Genomic DNA, 13,455 nt, shown 5'->3' with positions numbered 1-13,455 from the left:
GCCTGCACGGTACCCCGCCGGTACCCGCGCCGCCCGCGAGGTACCTCATCTGTACCTGCAACTGACAAACAACACGCCGGACTACGGGTACCATCGCCCTTGAGTCTTGGCCGCACCCACCGGCCGTACCCTCGTGGCCTGCGCGCCACGGTACCACCCGCGCGCGCCACATACTACACAGGTACCTCCGTTCGCACCATTGCTCCCGCCCTGCACATCCGTACCGCACGTACCTCGGCGTACCCTGTCCACCCACGCCGTACCGAGTCCTGCGTCTGCAACTTAAATTGGCTCTCTCAAAGTACCCGTATTGCGTTACCTGTTCCATCCAACCACTTGCCGGCACCCGGGCCCCTTCCACCGCCATCTTTGGCCGTCCGCAGCCGGTCGGCTCCTCGCCCTTCGTCGTTTTGGGTTTGCGCTGGGTCTCGTCCCTCTTAGCCTGCCGCCGCCATTTAGAATTAATTTTTTTTTTCTCTTTTTTTTAGAATTTTTTTTGCTTCTGGCGTTGTTGTGCCAGCAGCTATCTGGCTTAATTCTCGTTTGACTTTCCAGCCTTCCCACACTCTCCTCTTCCTTCTTTTCTCTTTTCCCTTTTCCTTCCTGCCCTTTCTACTTTCTTTCTCTTGTCCACCACACAACGCCCTCCATCCGCCCGCCGATTTTCGCCTTAGCCGCCGAATATCGTGCCCCGGCCCCGTCCCGTTCGCCGCAGTATCCGCCGGGTTTGTTCCCGCACGATTTACGGTTTATATAGCGCCGCCTGCCCGAATTCGTCGCCATTACACCGGCGTCCTCGCAGCAGCCGTCGTCATCAATCAGCAATCAGCCGTTGTCGGTGCATCCAATTCCATCCGGCGCCATTCCCCCCCGCGAGTCCCGCGGTCGAATCTCGCCCGCGACCCAGCACCGTCCGGCCGTTTGCGCCCGGTTCCTGCGATCGTCGCCGTTGAGCCCGCGGCCACTTTCGCCGATCCCGCACCATCGAGCCCGCACGCCCTCGGACGCCCTGCGACCGTTCATGTTTTGAATTGTAAGTGTCACCATCGCACCCGCTGACCCCAGTTGTTAGACGCAACATTGTATAGTATCCCATGTCTTACCAACGAGCCATCCTCCCGCCCACCCAGCGGATGAACGAGCTGCTCGATGCGCTCAAGCAGGAGTTTGACACCATCGCAAACGAGGCCAGCCTCTACCGCATGCACAAGGATGAGTTCGACCACAAATGTGAGTATCTGTGCGCCGCACGCCGCGCGGCCTCTATTGCTGCGGCGCCGCACCACACCGACAAGTCTGCCGCCGTGGCCGCACCGTGGCTGAGGTGGCTTGGCGCATGCCGATGACACACCGCCGCCGAGTCCCAATATCACCGCTAGTGCCACCGCAAAATTTTTGTTTTTCGTTTTGGCGAGGTCTGCACTGGTGCCACGCTACCAGCTCGCGCTCCCAACCCCCTCTCGGCGCACCTGCCATGGGGGGGTGGCACACGAACACCGCATCCGTACGCGACGGGAAATGTGTGGAAACGCACCGGCGGCACGGATGGCATTCGACTATGGGTGTGGGCGCGGCACCCGAGCACGCTCGGACAATTCCGCGGACCAAGGCTGACCATACCAGACAACCAGCAGGTGGCCGAGATGCAGCAGATCCGAACGATGATCTACGAGCTGGAATTGAGCCACCGCAAGATGAAGGAACACTACGAGGAAGAGATCAACCGGCTAAAACGCGAACTCGAGGCTCGGGGCGGCCATGTTCCGCCGACCGCCAGCGCGCCAATGCTTTCGCAGGCGTCCATGGCCGGCGGCCAGGCACCGCCGCCGCCCTCGCTCGGCCAGTCGACCAGCAACGTCTTTGGTGGCATCATGTCAGGCCAGTCGGGTCCCTCGCTAGCACCGCCGCAGCAAGAGGGCATGCACGGCCAGGGCCCGCCCCCGCCGCCCGGTCTGCAGCCCGGTATGAGCCAGGTGCCGCCGCAGTCGATGGCGCCTCAGCAGGGTCAGCCACCCCAGCCTGGCTACTCGTCGGGCTACATGAACGGCTACCACCAGGGCCCGGCGCCCACTCCCGGTGGACAGCTGACGCCGCAGTCGCGCGCACTCGAGCAGCGTAGCCCCCACCTCACCCGTGCCAGCCCCGGCCCCCCGGCTGGCAACAACCTGGCAGACCTCGACTTTGATCGGGTGCCGAACGAGTACAAGAAGCAGGCCAGCGACTGGTTCGTGATCTACAACGACCGGGCGCCGCGGTTGCTTGACGTCGACCTTATGCACACGCTCGACCATCACTCGGTTGTCTGTTGCGTGCGCTTCAGCGCCGACGGCAAGTACGTTGCTACCGGCTGCAACCGCAGCGCGCAGATCTACGACGTCCAGACTGGACAGCGCATCTGCATCCTGCAGGACGACACGATCGACCGCGAGGGCGACCTCTACATTCGCAGCGTGTGCTTTTCGCCCGACGGCCGCTACCTGGCTACGGGTGCCGAGGACAAGCAGATCCGTGTGTGGGACATCAAGACCAAGACGATCCGCCACCTGTTCAAGGGTCACGAGCAGGACATCTATTCGCTCGACTTTGCCCGCAACGGCCGCCTGATTGCGTCCGGTTCGGGTGACCGCACGGTCCGTGTCTGGGACATGGACAACGGCCAGTGCGTGCTGACGCTGTCGATCGAGGACGGTGTGACCACGGTGGTGTTCTCGCCCGACGGCCGCTTTGTTGCGGCCGGCTCGCTCGACAAGAGCGTTCGCGTCTGGGACGCCCAGACCGGCTTCGTTGTTGAGCGCCTGGAGGCGCCCGATGGACACAAGGATTCGGTCTACTCGGTTGCATTCGCGCCCAACGGCAAGGACCTTGTCTCGGGATCGCTCGACAAGACCATCAAGCTGTGGGAGCTGCAGTCGGCCCGTGGCATGTCGAGCACGGCCCACAAGGGCGGCGTGTGCGTCAAGACGTTCACCGGCCACAAGGACTTTGTGCTGTCGGTTGCGCTGACGCCCGACGGACAGTGGGTGCTCTCGGGCTCGAAGGACCGTGGCGTGCAGTTCTGGGACCCGCGGACCGCGCAGGCCCAGCTCATGCTCCAGGGCCACAAGAACTCGGTCATCTCGGTCGCGCCCAGCCCCACGGGCAAGCTTTTTGCCACCGGTAGCGGCGACTTCCGTGCGCGTATTTGGAGCTACACGTCGCTGCACGACGAAAAGCCGCTGCGGTAAGTCGTCGGCACGCTCGCACGATCTCGACAGGCGTCCGGCATGCAGCCAAAGACAGGCCGCGCGACCGCGCCCCACAACAGGCTTTGCTTTGCGCTCCTACTCCTCTCAACGGTCGGACGGCACCACGGGTGGCGCCCGGCGCGTTTCATTTTGACAGATTATATATTACTCGGCCCGCGCCTGTTTTGATTGGCCCGTGTGCTTTCGTCTTGATTATCCGCTTATATTTCTACTGCCTTCTAATTTTGGGACGATCAGAGTGTGACTGTATGTTTGCGCGTCATTGTTATTGTGTCTGTCGCGTTCACTTTTTCCTGTACTTTTATGTCGTTTACTTCAAAAAACCCGTTTCAACTTCTTGCCGTTTGTCAAATTAGTTTACATGTACTTGCTTGTTGGCTTGCTCGATTGTAGTTTGTGATCTCTTGATATCTGCTCTGCTCAATGTACTTTTGATCCTGCACGCGCGGCGCGGCCGCGCGCCGCACAGCACGCGGCTCGAGCCGCACCTTGTGCGGCGCTGCCCCGCTCCCGCCGCGTGGCGTGCGGCGCAACGTGCCGGACGCGGCTGGCCTCCGAACGTGCATATTACCCGGCTACGAACCAGCCCCTTGTTCCAATGGCGTATTAAGGTTCGTTGTTCGACCCGGTGCGTCGGGCCGGGTCTCGCCGGCAAGCGCCCGGCAGCGGCCAGAGCGAGCCGTCGACGTGGGCCGCTGCGGCGACCAGACTGGCCGCAGCCGCCGGTCTGGCTGCTGGCGTGCAGCGGGCCACCCGTGCAGCCGCGTGCATCGGCCCCGGGCGTGGGCCCGGCAAGGTTTCGCCGGTCGTTGTAGTGGACCCGTTGGCGCAGCCGCTATAAATTCACAACGGCCGCCGCTTGGCCGTCGAGCGGTGGGCGCCAGACGAGCGTCGCTGTCAGGTACGAGGCAACGGGCGCAGGCTCAGGCTGACAGACAGACCTAGGGCTATGCAACTCACAAGGACCATCTCGTTCGCGCTCTCGTTGGTGCTGCTCTTCCTGCCGCCGGTCTTCATCGCCATCGGCCACGCCGCCGGCCCGGTCAGCCTGGCCGTGACCGAACGCGCGGCAGCGTGGAAGCCCGCGGCCGAGCTGGCGGCGCCCGCGGCGCCCTGGCGGCAGGCCACCAAGACGTCGTGGGCGCACCTGTGCCAGCAATGGCGGGCGGTGACATTCGGTGCCGCCGGCGGCGCGGCGGCCGCCGGCGCGCTGTCCTAGATGTACTATAATATAACGAGTCATGCTGTGCATACGTGAGGGCCAGTGCGGGCCCCGGCCTGCAGCCGGGCCGCGGCCCGCGGGCTGATAGCCGTGCCCGCGCGGGCGCAGACCGCCGTTGCAGCGCGCTACTGGTCGGCACTGGCCAGCGGCACGCGGCTGGTGGGCTGGCGCAGGGCGCGCTGCGGTGGCAGGCCGTGGCGGGCAGTGGGCCGGTGGAGGTTGCCGCTTATCGGCCGGGCAGTCCGCGGCCGATAGGCTACGCGATGGCAGACTAGCATTGAGCCACCTTAGAACCGCGCCACAGCGCCCGCTGCCAGTGGCCCGCTTGCCGGAGTCTACAGGCGAGCGTGGGCCCGATAAGTGGTGATGCTGTGGAGACTCAGGACGGGACATAAATACCAGGCCGCCGCCACTTTGTCCGCATCCTCTATCGCACACAATGGCTGACGTAAGTGACTGCCCGCACGGCGGCCTGCGCTCGCGGCCGTCCCCGCACGACTCTGACTGACGGCCAGCTCTCGTACATTTCCAACCTGCCGCCGGCCAACCAGGCCCTCTTCCAGGCCAAGATCCAGAAGAAGCTCACGTTCGAGGAGATTGCCAAGGCGATCGGCCGTTCGGAGACCTACCTGGCCACCGCCTTCTACGGCAACATGCCCCTGGACGACGAGGAGCTCGGCAAGCTCTGCGAGGTCCTGGACCTCGACCTGGGCGTCCTGCAGTCCATCTCGCCCGCCGTCAACTTCATGCCGTCGCGTGCGCAGACCATGGAGATGCCGCCCCGCGACCCGACCATCTACCGCCTGTACGAGGTCGTGCTCGTCTACGGCTACGCCTTCAAGAGCTTGATCGCCGAGAAGTTCGGTGACGGCATCATGTCGGCCATTTGCTTCTCGTCCAAGGTCGAGAAGGAGGTTGACGCCGACGGCACCTGGGTCAAGATCACCCTGCGCGGCAAGTTCCTGCCCTACATCAAGTACTAGATGCGGCAATGCCTCTGTAATGATAGCAATTCACGTCTTATGCTACGAGTGGGCCCACGATCGGGCCGCCGCTGCCGGCTGCCGGCGTGCGCGCGAGCCCGCGCACGCCCACGCGCGAGCTCGCGCCCGAGACTGCGCCGGCGCGCGCGCGCCGCACACCCCGGCCCGGCCAGACGAGTCGCGGCGATCGCAGCGCGCTTGCCCACCGTGACTCGGGTCTGGCGGACCCCGCCCCGCTCGCGGCCGCCGTTGCGCCGGCTCGCTTATCGGGTGCTAGCCGGATGGGGCGGGCTGCATGAGCCGCACAGAGTGCGGCGTCCGGCAGGCGCCATTACCCGGAAGCGGCGCGGCGCAGTTACCCGGAGTGCGTGTGACGCAGTTACCCGCCCCAAGCACTCCCAGCCGGTCGCGACGACGACGAGAATCGGGCAGAACAACCTGGAACAGAGACAGACAGATCGCGACGGCGCCGACATCTCCAGGTAGCCGACTGCGGCAGACCACGGTCGATCGCAAGACAATGGCTACAGCGACCCCGAACAAGCGCCCACGTACGCCGGGCGAAATCGGGCGGCCGCCGTCGCCCGGCAGCGGCGCCCGCAGCGGCCGCGTCGCCAAGCGGCGCCGGCTGGTGGACTCGCTCGCCAAGCTGTCGCTGACGGGCCCCGAGGCCGCATCGCTGCTGCAGGCAGCGTCGGGCGGCTCCGGCAGCGCGGCCGCGCCTGCGTGGCTGTCGTCGTCGTCTGGCAGTGCGCTCTCGGACGACGACGGCGACATGGTCCTCCAGGACGACTCAGACGACGACGACGACGACGACGACGAGGGCCTCGACGCCGACCACGGCAGCCGACGGCTGGTGTTCATCCCCGACATCGAAAAAAAGCTCAACGACATCCCGTACGCGCTGCTGCGCGGCGACTCGGGCGGCCAGGGCTACTCGCACACAGTATCGCTGCTGTCGGCAGCGACGCGAGACGGGCTGGACCTGGGCTTCAGCCCCCGGGCCAAGCTCGAGGTGCCGCGCGCGCTGCGGCCGCGCGACGCCGAGACCGGGCTGGTGCTCTACCGGCCGGCCGAGAGCGTGATCGGCGAGTCGCTGGCCAAGCACCGCGCCCGCGCCGACGAGGAGCACTGGGGCGACGACGAGATGGACGGCTACGACACGATGGAGCTCGACTAGTGTAGCATAATGTAATATATTCTCAATGATGACTAAACAGAACAAAGCACGCCAGATAATGAACAAAATCGGGGCCAGCTAGAAGTAGCGGCCGAAGCGGCGCGGGCTCGGCGAGCCCACGGCCGCGCCGAGTGCGGGCGGGGCCGGGGCTTGGGCCGGGGCCGCAGCGCCCAGACCAGCCAGCTCATCCTCGGCCGCGGCCACGGCCGGATGCAGGCGGCCACCGGCGAGCTCGTTGTGTTTCTGGACCTTGTCGAGCCAGCCGCCGTAGAGCAGCATGACGCCGCCGGCGCGCTTGCCGGCCTCGCGCAGGGCCACCACCCAGGCGCGCGCGAGCTCGTCGTAGGTGTTGTGCTTGTGGTAATTGTGTCCGGCGGTCTTCCACTCGGGCAGCCGGTGGACGAGCGCGGTGACGCCGTCAAGGAACTGCAGGCTGTTGCCGGCCTGCTGCTCGACTGGCGGGAGAAAGTGGGGCGTGTAGTCGGCCAGCAGCGCGATGAAGTCGGAGATGAACGGGCGCACGCGGAAGTAGGCGTAGTCGCCGGTGTGGTCGCCCTTGTAGGGGAATGCGGCCGGGATGGCCTCGAACGAGCGCTGGAGGAGCGCGAGCGAGCCGTTGACGGCCGGCGGCGGCACGATCGCGTTGATTTCCTGGGCCAGGAACGGGTGCTTCTCCGAGAGCGATGTGACAAGCGCCTTGAGCGCCTTGGTGTCGAGCGAGTCGAGCACGCGGTGCAGCGGCAGCGGCCGGCCCAGGACCTCCGTGCGCATGCGCTTCTTGGCTGCGACCGGCGCCGTACGGCGGCGCTCGGGCAGCGTGCGCTGCGCGAGCGGCGGCGAAGACACGGGCGAGCCGCACGTCATCTCGTCGTCGTCGTCGTCGTCGTGCTTGCGCTTGAGCGCCGCCGACGGCGCATGCGCGCCCGGTGCGACGTCCTTCTGGCTCGTGAACGCGAACCCGAGCACGGCCGGGTTCGGCGGCAGCACGGCCGACATGGTGGCGGCGCCGCGGGTCTCTGCCTGCGGGGCCGCGACTGCGGCCGTGGTGCTGCGGCCTGGATGCGCCCGCTGGACGCTGGGGTGATGTGGTGCCGGCTGCCGGCGCCACTCAACTAGATGGATGCTGGCGGCCTGCCGGACGGTGCGGGACTGTCGGCTGCGAGATGCTGGATGCGAGCGTGGATGCTGCGGATGTCTAGGGAGTTGGTGTGGTCGCGGGAGAGCAATTTTTTTGCTCCGACTTTGGTGATGGCGGCGGCAAACAAGAAACGGAAGGCCAAAAGATGCCTGATTGGGACGTCTGTTGGCTTGACAACGGCCGTATTTACATATATCTCCTTCAGGCGGCCTAAACGCTTGCCGGGTAACTGCCAATAGACGGGGGCTCGCCACCGGCTGGCCGGGCGCGGCGGCCTGGTCACTGGCCTGGCTGCGGGGCTGGTCCGGATCGGCTAGACGGCTGGCTGCGCCCGAATTGTGGCTGCCCGCTGTCGCTGGCCCGCTTACGCGAATGCTGCAGGAACCCGCGAATGGGACGGTGCTGCACGAGCCGCACGACAATAGTGACGTGGCAGGCCCTTGTAGCGGTCGAGGGCCGATTGAGCAGCAAGACGAGGCGCGACACGTAGCGGTTGCTAGGCGGCGAATAGACGACGGCGTACGCAACGCGGCTGGCGTGGACTGTGCGACGTGGGCTGGTCGCAGCACTGCCAGCGGACTGGGCGGCAGATCAGGACTGTGGCGGGTTGACGGACTGCGCGAGGCGGGTTGAGCGGCAGGTCTGCGGACCTGCGGACCGCAGACCTGACGTCGCACGGACCTGACCCGCAGATCTGACCCGCGGACCTGACCCGCAGACCGGACCCGCAGGCATGACCCGCAGGCATGACCCGCAGACCTGACCCGCAGACCTGACCCGCAGACCTGACCCGCAGACCTGACCCGCAGATCTGACCCGCAGACCTGACCCGGACCCGATGAGACCCGATCCGGACCGGGTCCACCTGCCCACTCGTCAGATCCGCCGGAGCAGCTGATTCCGTCAGCGCCGGGCCGACTACTACCGCGTACGCTGCAAAGCGGGCACCGCCGCCCGGATCAGGTCTATGTGGCGTGGAAGTGCAGCCGCCAGCCATGCGCGGGCTGTGACACACGACCGCCCGCAGGTACCCCCCCCCCCGAGCGATTCGTCAGCAGGGGGGGCTGCGGCGGATAGCGTTCGGCGGCGACTGTGTCGGGGATGCCGCCCTCCGGACAGACACAGAGCCGCAGATACACAGCCGCAGAAGTCACCGCACACAGCCGCTGCTGCGGCCGGCCCGCAGCGCACGGCATCGACATGCCGTCGCAGGCACAGGGCGGCCGGCGCCGTACGCATCCTGGCCGCCGCGCGGGCCAAAGCCAAACAGGCGAACAGGCCACCTCTGGCACCCCGCGTGGTGTCACGTGACGTGACAGCTGGCGGAGTGATCGGCGGCGCCGCACGGCGGCCGGGTAAGTGCACGGCTGAACAGGCCGGGTAAAGATAGCCAAGGGGTCACCGCAACGCGCGCTCTCCGCCAGACCACGGGAGACAAGGTAGGTGCGCGGGCGCCGGCCGCGGCGGCCCGGTCCCGCAGACACTGACCCGGCCAGATCAGACCATGGACTCCGCGGACAGCTCGTTCCGCAGCGACAGCGAGCTCGAGCGCGACCCCAGCAGCCGTCGCGGCAGCGCGTCCGCGCGCGGGCGCGGCCAGATGCTCGACCAGGTGCGCTCGGCCATCACGTCGCGGTACGCAGCCGGAATGGCCGACCTCGACAAGATCCCGTCGGACGTGCTCCGCCGGCTGTACCTGTCGCCAGAGTCGGTGCACCCCCACGTCGTCGTCTCCCGCGGCGGCGCGGCCACGCCGACCGTCGTCTACGACCCCATGGCCGGCGCCGGCAGCCAGTTCGCGGCCGTCAAGCTGCTGAACCCGCTCAAGAAGAAGCGGGTGCTGGTCACCGGCGGCGCGGGCTTCGTCGGGTCACACCTGGTCGACCGGCTGATGCTGCTCGGTCACAACGTGATCTGTCTCGACAACTTCTTCACCGGGTCCAAGTCCAACGTCGCGCACTGGATCGGCCACCCGAACTTCGAGCTCATCCGGCACGACGTCGTCGACCCGATCATGCTCGAGGTCGACCAGATCTACCACCTGGCGTGCCCGGCCAGCCCGGTGCACTACCAGAGCAACCCCGTCAAGACGCTCAAGACCGGCTTCTTCGGCACGTACAACATGCTCGGGCTCGCCAAGCGCGTCAAGGCCCGGTTCCTGCTCACGTCCACGTCCGAGATCTACGGCGACCCCGAGGAGCACCCCCAGCGCGAGGAGTACTGGGGCCACGTCAACTGCATCGGCCCCCGCGCGTGCTACGACGAGGGCAAGCGCGTGGCCGAGACGCTCGCGTACTCGTACCAGCGCCAGGACGGCGTGGACGTGCGCGTGGCGCGCATCTTCAACACGTTCGGCCCGCGCATGACGTGGAACGACGGCCGGGTGGTCTCGAACTTCATCCTGCAGGCGCTCAAGAACGAGGACCTGACGATCTACGGCGACGGCAACTCGACGCGGTCGTTCCAGTACGTGCACGACCTCGTGGACGGGCTCGTGCTGCTCATGAACTCGGACTACACCGAGCCGGTGAACCTGGGCAACCAGGAGGAGTTCACGATCGAGCAGTTTGCGCGCATGGTCCGCGAGCTCGTGGGCGACGAGACCGGCGAGTGCACGTCCAAGATCATCAACCTGGCGGCGATGACGGACGACCCGCAGCGCCGCAAGCCCGACATCCAGCGCGCGAAGGAGCACCTGGGCTGGCAGCCGCGCTGGACCGTGCGCGACGGCCTGAAGGAGACCGTGCAGTACTTCAAGATGCAGCAGCAGATGGGCGGCGCCTATTAATATTAAGCGCGCTTGAGCATGACCGCCGTGTTGACCAGGTTGGCCTCGCGCAGCGAGAGACCGAGATCGTCGGCCCCGTAGCGCTTGGTGGGGAACGTAGTGACGAAGACGGCGGCCGTGGGCGCGACCCCGGTGCGGTCCTGGACCGCGTGCGCGACCTCGAAGAGCGTGGTGTCGAGCGGGAACGTCTGGACGACGGGCGCCACGCCGTCGGCGCGGATCTGCAGCCGCGACTCGGTGTACTCGCGCTTGCGGCCGGGCGCAGCCGCGGCCGCGGCCGCGGGCGCGGCCGCCGCCGCCGCCGGCGCCGCCGTGCCCGCGCGCGCCGCGCGCTCCCGCTCCGCGCGCTCCTGTCGCGCCCGCCGATCCGCCTCGATCTGCGCCTTGACGCGCTGCTTGGCCAGCACCTCCTCGCGCTGCTCGCGCCGCCGCGCCTCGGCCTCCTTGACGAGCTCTTTGCGCTTGCGCTCCTCGATCATGGCCGCCGACTCCTTGTCGGCCTTGCGCCGCAGCACCTCGTTCGCGCGGTCCAGCTCGGCGTCGCGCTTGGCCGCCTCGGCCTTGCGCACGGCCGCCTTCTGGCGCAGCTCGTCCAGCTTGGCCTTCTTCTCGTCCGCCGTCAGCTCGGGGATCTTGTCGGTCGACTCCTCGAAGTTGACGTGGCCGGTCTTGGTCGCGTGGAGCTCGGCAAACGCGCCCGTTTTGAACCGCTTGCCGCAGTCGCCGCAGACCAGGCTGCCGGCGGCCGCCGACATGGAGCCCTTCTCGATCTCGCCGTCCTCGCGGTCGGCGTCGCCCGCGTCGTCGTCGTCGTCGGTCCTCTCGACCAGCGGGTGCGCCTCCAGCCACGCGACGGCGTCCTCGACCGTCGGCGCGGTCGCGTTGCGGATCGCGGCCTCGATGCGCGAGACCGGGAAGCCCATCTGGGCGAGCTCGTTGCGGATGTCCATCTGCAGTCAGCGTCTGCGCTGTGTGCGGCCGCGGCCGGCGGCGCCGCGTCGGCCGGCCGCCCTCCAGCGTCGCCATCCAGCGCCGCCGGTGCCATCCATCGCCGCCGGCGCCGCCGCCATCTCGGCCGGCGCCGCGCGCCCGCGCCCGCGCCCGCCCGCGCCCGCGCGTGCGCCCCGCGCGCGTGGCCACCCACCTCGTTGCCGGTTCTGTCGTCGTGGCCGGAAACGAAAAAACGTGTGACACCGAAATCGCTGCCGGGCCCGGCGCGGCCACGCCCCACCCCGCCGGCGCATCGCCCGCGGCGGCGGCAGGTGCCGGCGGCGGCCGGGCTGGCCCAGCCCGGCCGCTGGCGTCGGCGGCGCTCGCGTGCGCCGCCGCCGATCCGTTCTACACACCTTCCGGCCGCTTCCATCGACCGGCGCCGCATTCCGGCAGCGCCCTACGCCGTCCCCACCGGCCTGCCCGGCTTCGGGAACCCAGACACAGATCCCGGCGGCCGGCAGGCGGGCCCGCGGGCGGCAGATTACATAGTAGACCGTAGGCGTGGTGACCTAGATAAACACACGCACATTTTAATTTCTACCTAGCATTTTCTCCATCCTCGCTATTTTTTTTCCATCCGTCCTGCCCTCGCGATATTTATATATAAATATCGCTCTCGCTTCTCGGAACCGCGTGGGATCGATCAGCAGCTGTGCTCGTCGCCGCAGCGGATACATTGAGGACGAAGTGGGGTCGGGGTCGCCGTCCTCCTCAGCTCAGAGCAAACCAGGCCAGCACGGCACGTTAGCACCATGGAGATCTCCCCGGTGGTGCTCGAGTTTTCCGGTAAGGACGCGGCGCGCGCGCGCTGACGCCAGGGCCGTTCACCAAGATGGTGACGCGGCACATCCAGCTGCACAACTCGTCGGCCGAGCCCATCGCGTACAAGGTCAAGACGACGGCGCCGAAGCTGTAGGTGGCGGCGCGGACGAGCTGACGACAGGTACTGCGTGCGGCCGAACGCCTCGCGCGTCAACCCCGGCGAGACCATCGACGTGGCCATCATCCTGCAGGGCCTGAAGAGCGAGCCGGGCCCGGACTTTAAGTGCAAGGACAAGTTCCTCGTCCAGACGGTGACGATTGCGCCCGAGGAGGAGAGCATGTCGGTGCTCGAGCTGTGGTCGCAGACCGAGGCCGCGGGCCGCGCGCGCATCCGCGACCAGAAGATCAAGGTCCAGTACGACCTGTCGACGCCGGTCGCGGCGGCGCCGGACGCGACCGGCGCGGCCGTGCCGGCCGCGGCGGGCCTGACCAAGCGCGTGCCGGCGACGGCGGCGCCGGACGCGGGCTCCATCCGCGCCGAGAAGGAGAAGTCGCTGGCGAGCGACGCCAAGGCGCCGATCACGGCGCCGGGCGAGCGCGCGGCCGTGGTGACGCCGACCAAGACCTCGTCGTCGTCGTCGACGGCGCTGATCGCCGCGGCCGTCCTGCTGCTGCTGGCCGTTCTCCTGGCCTGGCTGTTCTTCTGACCGGCACATGTACGATAATCCCCGGGCGGTGCCGCTGTCTACATAACCTATATCTCTTACGGCCCTGCCTGTCTTTCCCTATTCTTACGCGCCGCCTGCCGGACGCTTTTTGTTTGCCCCCGTTTTGTTTGTCTGCCGATCTGTCTGCACCGCCGGCCCGATAGCTGATGTATTGTGTTTAATATGGTTCACCCAGCGCCTGGACGGCCGCATGGCGGACAGGCCTGGCGGGCTGGCGATCCTGGCGGCGCCGCCGGCGGCCGACGCCACGCGCGGACGCCACAGCCGCACGCGGCGCACCACAACAGTGCGCCGGCTGTGCCGCACGCCACGTCGCCTGTAGGGCTGTGCTGCGCCACGCGTGTCGTCACGCGCACCGCCACGGCCATCCCTTGCGGCGGTGGTGGCGCCGCAAGGGGCCGGCACCGCCGCGCGCA

At 67.3% G+C, this 13,455-nt stretch overlaps 8 protein-coding genes across 8 annotated transcripts; 5 read left to right on the top strand and 3 right to left on the bottom strand.

Moving 5' to 3' along the window:
• The first annotated feature begins 740 nt into the window (after positions 1-740).
• On the top strand, positions 741-3,411 carry V1510DRAFT_304741 (WD40-repeat-containing domain protein). The gene is made up of 3 exons (XM_066930700.1): positions 741-1,033; positions 1,089-1,230; positions 1,624-3,411. The coding sequence occupies exons 2-3, from the start codon at positions 1,095-1,097 to the stop codon at positions 3,222-3,224; spliced, it is 1,737 nt and encodes a 578-aa protein (XP_066790454.1). The 5' UTR covers positions 741-1,033; positions 1,089-1,094; the 3' UTR covers positions 3,225-3,411.
• Positions 3,412-3,794: 383 nt separating this feature from the next.
• On the bottom strand, positions 3,795-4,493 carry V1510DRAFT_412437 (uncharacterized protein). Its single transcript, XM_066933070.1, has 2 exons — positions 4,185-4,493; positions 3,795-4,146 (listed from the first exon to the last, which is right to left on the bottom strand). The coding sequence occupies exons 1-2, from the start codon at positions 4,486-4,488 to the stop codon at positions 3,821-3,823; spliced, it is 630 nt and encodes a 209-aa protein (XP_066790453.1). The 5' UTR covers positions 4,489-4,493; the 3' UTR covers positions 3,795-3,820.
• A 305-nt stretch (positions 4,494-4,798) lies between these two features.
• On the top strand, positions 4,799-5,491 carry V1510DRAFT_412434 (cyanate lyase C-terminal domain-containing protein). Its single transcript, XM_066933069.1, has 2 exons — positions 4,799-4,915; positions 4,983-5,491. The coding sequence occupies exons 1-2, from the start codon at positions 4,907-4,909 to the stop codon at positions 5,448-5,450; spliced, it is 477 nt and encodes a 158-aa protein (XP_066790452.1). The 5' UTR covers positions 4,799-4,906; the 3' UTR covers positions 5,451-5,491.
• A 327-nt stretch (positions 5,492-5,818) lies between these two features.
• Positions 5,819-6,679, top strand: V1510DRAFT_412433 (uncharacterized protein). The gene has a single exon (XM_066933068.1). The coding sequence runs from the start codon at positions 5,971-5,973 to the stop codon at positions 6,628-6,630; it is 660 nt and encodes a 219-aa protein (XP_066790451.1). The 5' UTR covers positions 5,819-5,970; the 3' UTR covers positions 6,631-6,679.
• On the bottom strand, positions 6,623-7,945 carry V1510DRAFT_304730 (Cut8 six-helix bundle-domain-containing protein). Its single transcript, XM_066930699.1, has one exon. It carries the CDS (start codon positions 7,624-7,626, stop codon positions 6,709-6,711), a length of 918 nt encoding a protein of 305 aa, XP_066790450.1. The 5' UTR covers positions 7,627-7,945; the 3' UTR covers positions 6,623-6,708.
• Positions 7,946-9,203: 1,258 nt separating this feature from the next.
• Positions 9,204-10,784, top strand: V1510DRAFT_412428 (uncharacterized protein). Its single transcript, XM_066933067.1, has one exon. The coding sequence runs from the start codon at positions 9,273-9,275 to the stop codon at positions 10,554-10,556; it is 1,284 nt and encodes a 427-aa protein (XP_066790449.1). The 5' UTR covers positions 9,204-9,272; the 3' UTR covers positions 10,557-10,784.
• Positions 10,374-11,841, bottom strand: V1510DRAFT_412426 (uncharacterized protein). The gene is given in 3 exon segments (XM_066933066.1): positions 10,374-10,755; positions 10,771-11,506; positions 11,701-11,841. The coding sequence occupies 2 exon segments, from the start codon at positions 11,504-11,506 to the stop codon at positions 10,559-10,561; spliced, it is 933 nt and encodes a 310-aa protein (XP_066790448.1). The 5' UTR covers positions 11,701-11,841; the 3' UTR covers positions 10,374-10,558.
• Positions 11,842-12,065: 224 nt separating this feature from the next.
• V1510DRAFT_412423 (phosphatidylinositol-binding protein scs2) lies at positions 12,066-13,267 on the top strand. The gene is made up of 3 exons (XM_066933065.1): positions 12,066-12,335; positions 12,368-12,461; positions 12,493-13,267. Exons 1-3 carry the CDS (start codon positions 12,302-12,304, stop codon positions 13,016-13,018), a joined length of 654 nt encoding a protein of 217 aa, XP_066790447.1. The 5' UTR covers positions 12,066-12,301; the 3' UTR covers positions 13,019-13,267.
• Positions 13,268-13,455: the final 188 nt, after the last annotated feature.

This window comes from Dipodascopsis tothii, assembly GCF_038497935.1.
Source record: "Dipodascopsis tothii strain CBS 759.85 unplaced genomic scaffold V1510scaffold_6, whole genome shotgun sequence".
NCBI lineage: Eukaryota > Fungi > Ascomycota > Lipomycetes > Lipomycetales > Lipomycetaceae > Neoaidaea > Neoaidaea tothii.
This window is presented reverse-complemented; position numbering and strand designations above follow the sequence as displayed.